At 34.2% G+C, this 11679-nt stretch overlaps 1 protein-coding gene across 1 annotated transcript; it reads left to right on the forward strand.

Annotated features, from left to right (window-relative positions):
- The first annotated feature begins 4137 nt into the window (after positions 1–4137).
- LOC107843318 (ATP-dependent zinc metalloprotease FTSH 8, mitochondrial) lies at positions 4138–10489 on the forward strand. The gene is given in 7 exon segments (XM_016687553.2): positions 4138–6825; positions 7902–8342; positions 8460–9039; positions 9042–9226; positions 9371–9595; positions 9896–10093; positions 10096–10489. Coding segments are annotated over 7 exon segments (2016 nt in total). The 5' UTR covers positions 4138–6714; the 3' UTR covers positions 10372–10489.
- The last annotated feature ends 1190 nt before the right edge of the window (positions 10490–11679 follow it).

Here is an 11679-nt window from a genome sequence, read left to right on the forward strand (position 1 = left end):
ACCAACAATGTTATTTAAATCCAACTCTGAAGATTTCTATCATAAATTTTTTAAAAATAACTTTTCTTTCTTCTCAATTCTCTACAAATAAACTTTTCTTCCCCATAAAAGATCAAGTAGTAGAGTTCTTAATTTCCAATAGGATTATCTTTACTATTTTCTTGGTGCAGAAATTTAAAGGCTTGTCATATCTACTAAAACTATTTGCGTTAAATCACATAGCAATCTCGCAGGGAAGAGGGAGCAAATATCATTTTTAGAAAAATATTTCATGCGTGTTTCAAGCCTAAAATCTTTTGTTTGTTGTTCATATTATTAAGGGAAAAGGGTCAAATATGCCCCTAAACTTTGCAAAAATATTTAGATATACCCTCTGTTAAAAGTTTAGCCCACCAATGCCCTTGCCGTCAAAGTCTTGGGCCATATATACACCAGTTGCCAAGTTTTGGGTCATATATACCCCTATTATCAAGTTTTAGGCTACTAGTTTAACTGCACGTGCTTCGCACGTGTAATGTTTGATTATTTAAAATTAAATTATTTTATCTATTGCGGAGATTTTTAATATAGTGTAAATTCAAATCACTTTTCAAAAATCTTTCACACTTTAATATAATAATGTAAACATAAACATATACACAAATATGTTTTATCAGTTTCAAGTGCTTGATTGATCATCATTTTTTGTGTTTGCATACCTCTTTCCCTTGTTGCCACAAGTTAAGAGAGACTCATCAATTTGAATCATATTTGTGTTACGATTTTTTTTTATATTTAAAGTCTTTCCTTATTTTTAAAGTCTAATCTTTATAAATTTATTGATTACATTCTATTACGTACTTAAAACATTTAAAAATCTGGAACATCTTCATTTTTTCTTATTTTAATAGTTTTATATTTATTTTTAGATTTTTCAAATCATCTTAAAATCAAATTTAGTTGATTTAGAATTCTTAAACTAATAGAAAAAGTATCTAATTTTGATGACTTCTAATAAAGAAAGGTTTTACCATAAATATATTTAATTAATTTTCAACTCTTAAATTAGAAAAAAATATAGAAATTCTGATGTCTTCTAATAAGGAAAAGTTTTTACCATAAATATATTTAATTAATTTTCAACTCTTAAATATTAGGAAGAAATAGTGAAAAAGACGATTTTGTCTAAAGTAAGGACTTTTAATGAAGGACAAAAAGTTTAATTCACTTTTCTAAGGGTGTTTATACTTTTAATATATTATAGATTATAGATATATACCCCTGTTGCCTTTAATTGCTTTGCTAAAAGTTTCCAACCTTTTTTTCCCCTTCTTTTAGAAATCATATTTTCCACATCACTTTTTAATTGCCACCATCACATATAATTAAAACCACTCCTTCTTCTACACATTAACCATCTGCCAAATGCTCTCATCTACCTCACAATCTCTTTGGATTTTTTTCAATTTGCCAAAATTCCTTTGTTGTGTTTTTAGATTCTTGCATAACCCCAAGAATCATCAAGTCAAAAATAAAAAAAGTCAAAAATATCCCATAAAAACTCAATGCACAATTGCGACGAAAATCAAGAATTAAAGTTTTTACCAACTGCAAATTTTTTTAGTATCATATCAACCGACTCTATCTTTCGCACCACCATCAATTCTAACATCAAGAATAAGAAGAATAAGGAAAATCAACCCCCAAAGCCACTACACAAAAATCGGAACAAAGCCCCCAGACAGACAAGCAAACAAGTAAGGCAATAGCAGGGGAAAAAGTCGTCACGCACAAAATACCCTAGCCGGTCTAGCAGCTAAAACAACACACAATATCCACCAAAAGCTAAATAACTAGTCACAGCTCTAGTCACAATACAAAGAAAAGTATCAAGGAACAAAATAATATATAAAAACTAAATTGAAAAAAGTAACTATAAGTCAAAGTTTAGCTGTCACCGGATATTCCTGCGTGCTATTGGTTCCGGCAAATTCTGTTGACGAAATGGATTGCCGGAGGTGTGTCGCCGGATCAAACCCGCCGGAGCTTCGCCTGAATATCGCCGGCGCTTGCCGGAATCTGAATGTTGGCTTGTCCTCGTACCAACCTTCTCCGACCAGTGTACCGCCTGTATTCGTCGATCGAAACAAGTCGAGCTGGCGGGAACCCTAAACCCACCGGCGATAGCAACGTCTAGGTAGGGGGCAGAGGGGAAGGGATAGAACGGGGGTTGAGAAAGCTGGAGAGAGAGAGAGAAACGAGGGAGAGAGAGCCCACTTACCTGATTCCGGCGTTATCTACGCCGTCGCCAGCGTCTTGCCAGAGACAGTTAGTGACCGTTAAGCACAGAGGAACGTTTGAGAGAGGAGTGTTTGAGAGAGAGCTTGTCCTTGTACAATTTCTTTGATTTGACACATCCATTCAGAAAATATTATTTATATGACTATTTTACCACACTATCCTTATTAATTGATACTGAAAGTATTATGTCTTGAAAATAATTTTGGAGAATAAACAATTAATGCTAAAGATAATATTTTTTTTTCTTTTCTTAAATATGTCAAAAATAATAAGTAAAATAAAAGTTTATTTTATAAATAAATGATAAGTTAAAATGAGTAAAGACAGTATATTTAAGAATTTGTTATAAACATTCAGGAACGGGAATTATGTCTTTTGGGGCATGTGTTCTTTATCAATTTTAGAGGAAATTTTTTTTTATTAAAATTGTCAATGTCAAAATTCAAAGTTGGTAATTAAGTCTCCAACTGTACATAACGCTTGAGGAAAATATTGCTGGCATTTGCCACACTGTGGAGCTGGAAAACAGTATCTCAATAAGGCATATATATTTCTTGTAACTTGCTACTTGCCCTAAAGGATTTGATGTAGTAGATACAACTACTCATTTCTTAATTAGAGGTTTCGAGTTTGAGTCTTGAATATATAAACATTCTTGATAAGGGTTACTTCCCCCAAATGGCTCTAGCGTGAATTTGAATAGTCGGATTTCAATGCGGATATCGAACACTAAATATGAAATAAAAAAGATTGTTTAATTTTTCCGAATGAATTTATCCACCAGAACAAGAAAAAAATTACTACAAAACAAAAATATATGAAATGCATTGTTTCTGGAGTTAATTTTTTAAATGGTTTGTTCAATACACTGGGTATATTATTTTTGTTGGTATGCTCAACTTAAGATTTTCTTTTTTATAAAGTCATTAATTTTTATTATCTTAAAATTATTGAACTTATGTTTAGTTGCTCAATAATTAAATTTTATAGTGAAAATTCATGGAGTTTGATCGAAAAGATAAGCAAGCATGCCAGATATTTTTGATCGAAAAGAGAAGCAAGCATGCCAGATATTTTTGATCGAAAAGATAAGCAAACATGCCAAATATTCTCTTTCATTCTAATTTATATGATATAATTTTAATGATAAAAAACCTAAAAAAAATATAGAAACTTTTAAAACCACGTAAATATATAATAATGTTTGTGTAACCGTGACTCTTTTAAAACTTGTGATCTTAAAGGTTTTATAATTCTCCCTCAGTTTATTTTTTTTGGTCATATTTTGACTTAACACGTACAGTAAGAAAATAATAATTGACATGACTATTTTATCAATCATTTCTATTAATTGATGTTTAATACGGAGTATTAGGTATTAAAAAATAAGTTTGAGAATAAGTTACTAATACTAAAGATAAATATAAAAATAATAATTATTTTTGTAAATATATTAAAAATGATAAATAAAAATTAAAATTTATTTTAAAAGTAAGCGATAAATAAAAATAACGTAATAAACAGAAAAAATACATATTGGTGTAACTATTAGTCTATTTGGCTAGACTCAGATCAATTTATTTTAAAAACCGAGTCATACACATATCATAACATTTGCATTGACTATTATTATTTTGAAGCTTGTGACGTCAAAGATACAATAGTATGTGTGTGATTGATTATTAGACTGAAAAACTTTTGGCCTTGAAAAAGCTTTTGACGAAACAGGACCCACTTCTTTGAAAATACAGTATTTATAACAACGCAACCCCCATTTAAATTTCTTTAACAAAAAAAAAAACACAGCAGAGTGAATGATCTTGCCAACTTCTGCAAACATAACATGTTCATGTAAGTTTTCAGATAATACTAATAATTTGGTTAATATCATATTAGCTTGTTCAAATAATGTACTTTAACCTATAGTTACCATACAATACACTCCTCTTCTAGCAAACCAAGCATTTACTGAAATTGTGAATTATCTAAATAGTTTTATGACCTTAAAGTCTTTAAGCTTAACCATCATACCGTCCACAAGTTGTAAATTTAGAGGCGGAGCTACAATTTTGAGTTTATAGGTTCTGAATTTTCTATCGGCCTGAGTTTTTGATAAATATTTTTGAGCATATTAAGTGTATTATTGATTTTTAAGTATCAAATCTATAGGGTTTGAACCAAAACTTAGTAGCCCTTGCTTGGAATTTGGTGAGAGATTCCACAAGCTCTTTGCGAAATAAAAATGAGCTAAAGAGTAGAGATTTTGTATGTTGATAAAAAGATTTAGTAATCAGAATTTTCTGCTAAAAATAGCTCATAATGTTGATAAAAAGTGTATCAGGGTTTGTTATTTTTTGGAAAAAAAATGGGGTAAGGGAAGGGGTAACGAATGTGTACACTCTACCCTTTGAGCCAAGGGTATTTCGAAAATAGTCTCTCTACCTGACAAGGTAGGGGTAAGGTCTATCCACACTCTACCGTCTCCTGATCCTACTTATGAGATTATAGTGGGTATGTTGTTGTTGTTGGGGTGAGGGAACATGAAATGGGAAAGGGTCAACAAGTTGATAGTCAGGTAGTCAACCAACTTCTTGGGTAAAAAAAGGGGTCAAGTTCTTACATTTTTTCTTTCTTTTTTAACTGGGTAGATGTCTATTTGTTAGTAATTTGGAAAGCCACATTGGCATTTTAGCTAAATTTATCTTTTAAGTGACCAATCATAAGTTCAATGGTTTCAAAGTGATAAAAATTAGCTTACTGATTTTGTAAAAATAATCTTGAGGAATGAGCCCCTAATTCCGGTTTGATTGTTACTGATCAGTTTCTTCAAAGTGAGCTAACAGACTTTTCTCGAACATCTAATTGTAAGGATTATATCAGATTGACCAAAGTTTTATTATGAAGTATGTTCAATATAATATATAAAAATGTAACTCTTGTACTTCTATTATTTCCTTTTTTAGTCTGTTCTTCTTGAACCGAGGGTCTATTGGAAACAACCTCTCTACTTTTGAGGTAGGGTTAAGGTATGTGTACACTCTACCCTCCCCAACCTCACTTTGTGGGACTATACTGGGTATGTTGTTGAATTCCATATGACGATATCATTATACATATCCCTATCTATATAAACTTTGTATTATTATAGATGACATCGATAATCGAGATGTTCTTTACTTATCAAAAAAAAAATGTGTATATGTACTTTGTACAAGAAATTGGTTATAAAACATTGTGAAAAACTAGTAAGAAATCTTTAAGAGATAGTCTATGTTGTTCGAACTCTCCAAAATTGTTGCTGCATCCGTGTCGAATTCTCCATAAATGCACTACTTTTGGAGTATCCGACACGCACCCGTAACATTTTTGAAGAGTCCGAGCAACATAGGAGATAGTATTATTATCATAGTAATAGAGACCTAAATCATTTATACTATATTGGAATATTAGGAAGATGAGGATACTTATCTATGTCTGGTCATGAAGTCTACAAAGCGGGATGGAATTGGGCTGCAGAGATATAAATGATGTATGATATTCGAAATGAGGATACTTTATCTATGAGTTTGAGTATGCTTTTCTCTTGTGATGTGTGGAAAGCAGACAAAGGAGACTAGAAGTATGGGATCCGAAATTGCCTATTTTCTCTAAGCTGGTTGAGATATTTGGTTTTCTAATTTACTGCTATTGGGTTTCTTTTAAAAGTGTTCCTGAACTGAGAAAGTAGTAAGCAGTAGATTTTGATATTATGTCTTAACAATGGTGGAAAAGAGTTCGTATACTAATCAGAACCACGTATTAGAACTTCCTTAGAGTGAAAACCTTGGTGTATTGAATAAGCGATAAGAAACATTAGCTGACATGATCTCCACATTCCTCTTTTTAATGTTCTGTTCCTATTTAGCTTGTCTATGGTGAATTTTTTTTCTTTGGTTTAATCTTTGGCAGAGCAAAGTGCAAGTGAACAAGGAACCCTTTAGGAGAACTTCATGAAGCAACCTTTCTCAAAAAAGATCTTCATGAAGCAACAACAACAACAACAACAACAAACCCAGTGTATTCCCACATAGTGAGATCTGGGGAGGGTAAGATGTACGCAGTCCATACCACTACCTTCGGAGAAGTAGCAAGGCTGTTTCCGATAGACCCCCGGCTCAAGATAAGATAAGTAATCACAACCGTACAAAACGCATTGAACAAGATGGAAAGACATAAAAATGCCCCTACAATGGAAAGTAAACAAAGAATAGTAGGCACTCGTAATACAGCATGCAACAAGGTAGCCTAACAAGAGTAATACACCAAACAGGTAATGCCCTACCCTACCTATCCCCCCTAGTAAGACCACACATCCAATGTAACATCCGCATTTCCGCCACCTTCAATTTTTGAATATGAGAGTTCTTGATTGGCCAACACTCCGCTCCATACAACATGACCGGGCGGAAGATCTTCATGAAGCAACAACACTATATACTACTGTTGCTGTTTATTGGCTCTTTTCTGTCATTGATATTACTCGTGAAGCATCTTGATCGGGAGGAGGTTAGTTCTTAACCAACAGTTTGTTGTACAGTTCCTAACTCTCATTGTTTCACTCCTTGTTCTTTTGTGGTAGGATGAGTTTACTGCCTTAAGGAGTGCGAGTTCATTATGAGTTGGTTGTAATATTTGTTCTATCGATGTAATGACCAATTCGATTTAATCATGGATTTCCTTGATGGAAGAATGAAAATGAACGGACAATAAACTGTACCAGTAAATGAGGACAGTAGGATAGAGGGTGTTCAGACATTTAGAAAACTAGGTTTTCGATAACTTCAATGAAAATTTTAATTTTCTTTTGAAGAATCAGATTGGAGTTGGTCTTTGAGATGAAATCAACTTCTTCGAATTTAGGGCTTCTTAAATAAAATGCCATAAAAGTTGCTTTGGTGCTCATTCTATTTCATTCAACCATGTGACTGTTACAGCCCAAGGTTATAAATACCCCACACCAGTACTTTGTAGTACCAATGTGGGACTTTGCAATGGATCATAACAAATCACCACGCTCCGCTGCAATGGATCATAACAAATCACCACGCTCCGCATCCTTCGTCCTCGACGGCTCCACTCTGGGTAGCTTTCACTCTACGCTCTTTCCCAGGTAGCCCTTTTCGAGTCAGGTGCACAAGTGCCTCAACGGTTGTGCGCTAAACATTGCTAGCCCCGGCCGAACACTGCCATACCGGCGTCACCATCCCAGGCACGGTGGGCGCGAAGGGTGATGGGCGGCTCTGATATCACTGTTACAACCTTAGGAGAACCACACCCCAAAAGCTAGCTATTAAAGTGGGAGAGCCCAAGGTTATAAATACCCCACACCACTACTTTGTAGTACCAATGTGGGACTTTGCAATGGATCGTAACAGTGACACTTTCATCTCGGTTCATATTCTTCATAATCTAATTGGTTATATTGATATCTATAAAAGTAATGATATAATCAGGTGGTTTATATTGATTAAGAACTGCTCAAGGTTTTACAGTGTAGCTATGAAATTAAAGAAGCAACGCAATTCTGTATATGTTAAATTTTTTTAGTGGCGACTTAGCAGGAATTTTGTGTAAATTTTCAGATTAGCTTCCAAGAGTTCAAAAACGAGCTACTTGAACCTGGTCATGTTGATCGAGTTGTTGTTGCTAACGAACAAGCCACAGTTTATATAAGGAACTCTTCACCTGGTAATAATCAAATTTGTGATGACACAGTTCAAGGTCCTACAAGTAGCACAAATGGTAGTAGAAACCTGAGTCACCACAAATACTATGTCAACATTGGGAGTGTCGAGTTATTCGAGCAGAAGCTTAAGGAAGAACAAGAGACCTCTGGAATAGACCCTCACAATTACGTCCATGTGGTATATGTTAATGAGTTGGATTGGTTCCCAGATATGATGTTTGGTGTAATCATATTGCTTCCAGCTATCTTTTATTATGTGAATTGGAGAGGTGTTCGTGGGAAATTTAGTATTGGTGAAGCGTGTTTCATGAAGATGGACAAAAATGCAAAGAACAAGGTGAGAATTAGTTCGCATTACTGGTGCAGCTTCAAATAGCCAACAGTCTTTTCACAAAGAATTAGCTATTTCATGATTAGTTGGTAATTACATTCAGTTGGCACTTCTATGGTACAGGTACTCTTTAAGGATGTGACTGGATGTGATGAGGCTAAGCAAGAAATCATGGAGTTTGTCCACTTCCTTAAGAATCCCAAGAAGTATGAGGAGTTAGGAGCTAAAATTCCTAAGGGTGCTCTTCTAGTGGGTCCTCCTTGGACCGGTAAGACACTTCTAGCTAAAGCTACAGAAGGAGAGTGTGGTGTACTTTTTCTCTCTATGTCTGGTTCGGATTTTTTGGAGATATTTGTTGGTGGTGAACCAGCTAGAGTTAGGAGCTTATTTCAGGAGGCAAGACGATTTGCACCTAGTATTATTTTCATTGATGAGATTGATGCAATTGGCGGTGCAAGAGGGAGGGGACGCTCTTCTGGAGGAAATAATGTACGTGAAAGAACTTTAAATCAACTTCTTGTAGAAATGGATGGATTTGCAACCTCATCTGGTGTAGTTGTTCTTGCTAGCACAAATCGACATGATATATTAGACAAAGCATTGTTAAGGCCTGGTCGATTTGATCGCCAGATTACTATTGGCAAACCAGACTTTAAAGGTCGGGAACAGATTTTCAGAATCTATTTGAACAAGTTGAAAATTGATCAAAAGCAGCATTCTATTCACAGAGGCTTGCTGCTCTAACACCAGGATTTGTTGGAGCAGACATTGCAAATGTTTGTAATGAAGCTGCTTTGCTTGCTGCAAGGAGAGAGAGTACCATAATTAATATGGAACATTTTGAGGCAGCGACTGACAGGGTGATTGGTGGTCTAGAGAAGAAGAACAAGGTATCCAATCTCCTCATTTTTTTCTTGCGATGCTGTTATAAATTTCAGTCCAGTAGGTTCTGTTAAGAACTTGCAAAAGGCAAAAGACTTTACATTTAAATAATATAGTTTACGCATTCAAAGCTACCTTTGTGCTTTCTACAGGTCATAAGCAAGCTGGAAAGGAGGACAATTGCCTATCATGAATCTGGCCATGCTGTTGCTGGTTGGTTCTTGGAACATGCAGAACCATTACTTAAAGTGGCAATTATTCCTCGTGGTACAGCACTAGGATTTGCTCAATATGTTAACAGTGAAAAACATGTAAAGATCAAGGAGCAGCTATTTGACATTACATGTATGACTCTTGGCGGGCGAGCTGCTGAGCAGGTAAATTTATCAACTGTCTCCTTGCTTTGCATGTTTTCCTACAACATTATCAGTATTATCTTTTGGAAACATCTCATTCCTACCAATGACTGTTAGAGCGTCCCCCATTGGTTGAAAGAATAGGTTGTTGTCTCCTGTGACATTTTCTTTAGGAAAGCATCATCTTTTTATAACCTGCTTCGTCCACACTTAAAGAAATAGTTTTACTCAAGAAGGTGAATCCCTTGTAACATGAATGTTAAGGTGAATCCCTTGTAACATGAATGTTCATATGGATAATAAATATTTAATTTTGAGTAGGTTTTGATTGGAAAAATCTCAACCGGAGCTCATGATGATTTGAAGAAAGTGACCAATATGACGTATGCCCAGGTAACAGTCTACGGTTTCAGTGAAGAAGTTGGTCTTGTTTCTTTTCCGCAAACAGACGGTACTTCAAAGCTTTATAGTAATGAGACTGCAGCACTTATTGACAATGAAGTCAGAAAATTGGTAGCAAAAAGGCATATGATCATACTGTACAACTCATAGAGCAACACAGAGAACATGTGGCTCAGATCGCAGAGTTGCTACTTGAAAAGGAAGTTCTCCACCAAGAAGATCTTGTCCAAGTATTGGGTGAACGCCCATTCACGAGTAGTGAGCCCACGAACTACGACAGGTTCAAGCAAGGATTCGAAGAAGAGAACAAAGAAACCAAAGATGACACTGAGGGAAAAACCGCACAAGATGATGATGGATCATCGCCTGTTATACCGGAGGTTGTCCCAGTATAGTTGCGTGGTTTGTCGTTTGCAATTGTGAATGCAGGATATTGAATGTCTTATAGCTGAACCATTTATTGAATGACTTTTAACTGATGTTGCTGGTAGTTTTTCTTCCCTTCCATTTTCATATCTGTCTATCTATTATTGCTTTTGAACAAATGCACCTAATTTTTGACCCAAACCTAATATTTTTATACCATTTTAATGTTCAATTATTTTTTTTTATTTTTAGGCATTTTAAATTTATCTTATTTTTGAGGTTTGTTAAAAATTTTGAAAACTACAAAAATAGAGTCACATTTTAAATAAGTTTTTATTTTATTGTTTATTTATTTTTAGAAAAAAAAAAGAATTTTTTTTCTAAATTATATTTGTTTTCTTCTTTCAACTTTTAATAAAGAATGTTGTGATATTAATATTTCTTAATCATATTCCTAAGACTAGCTAATTAACTTATTTTGTATTTTTTTTAGTTTTAAATAGATTTTATTATTTTTTATTTTATTTAAAATATTAATTAAAAGAAAAGAAAAGAATCCTAAACTACCATTCCCATACCCTAAAACCACATCCCTATTTTCCCTCCAATACACTCCCATCATTCCCTCAACTTCCCTCACGTCTCTCATGTTCAGCACACACACAACACTCATTATATGACATAGAAAAAACACACACACAGGGACATGGACATACACCACACACGGACAAAGCAAGAAACAAAAGAGAAACATCAAAGCAAAAAAAAAAAAACAGAGGGGGGGACGGAAGATTGAAAAAAAAAAAGAAAGAAACATGCACACTTGAAAAACAAAAGAGTGGAAAACAAGGGAAAATAGTAGGAAAAAAGAGGAAGAAAAAATAAAACATAAGAAGAAGACTTCGAGTTTGAAGTTCCGGTCGAGTTTTCGGTGGCGCCTATCGTTCTTCTCTTTTAATTAATTCATTATTCAGGTTTTTATCCCATTCTACACTATTTATTTTATAAGTTTCGTCGTGAGCAAAAGCATGAATAAAGTTATTTTCAATGGTTTCTTAAGTTATCTAGCGTGTATATTTCATCACTTGTATGTAGTTCGGGCTCTACATTTTTAAAATGTAATTCGTTTGTTGGTTCGAAATAATATTCATTAAAATGATTTTGAGTTTTGCGTAAGATTATTTTTAGAGTTGTTAACGTTAGAAGATATAGCGGTACATTTAATTAGTGCGCGATTAGTGTAATTGTGTTTAAATGAGAACAATAATGTAGGATTCATGCATGCCTGCATGCATGTAAAAATAGAAGAAGAGGGATAACCAAAAAAAAAAAAAAAA

The sequence above is a fragment of the Capsicum annuum genome, chromosome 10 (assembly GCF_002878395.1).
Source record: "Capsicum annuum cultivar UCD-10X-F1 chromosome 10, UCD10Xv1.1, whole genome shotgun sequence".
NCBI classification, from domain to species: Eukaryota; Viridiplantae; Streptophyta; class Magnoliopsida; order Solanales; family Solanaceae; genus Capsicum; species Capsicum annuum.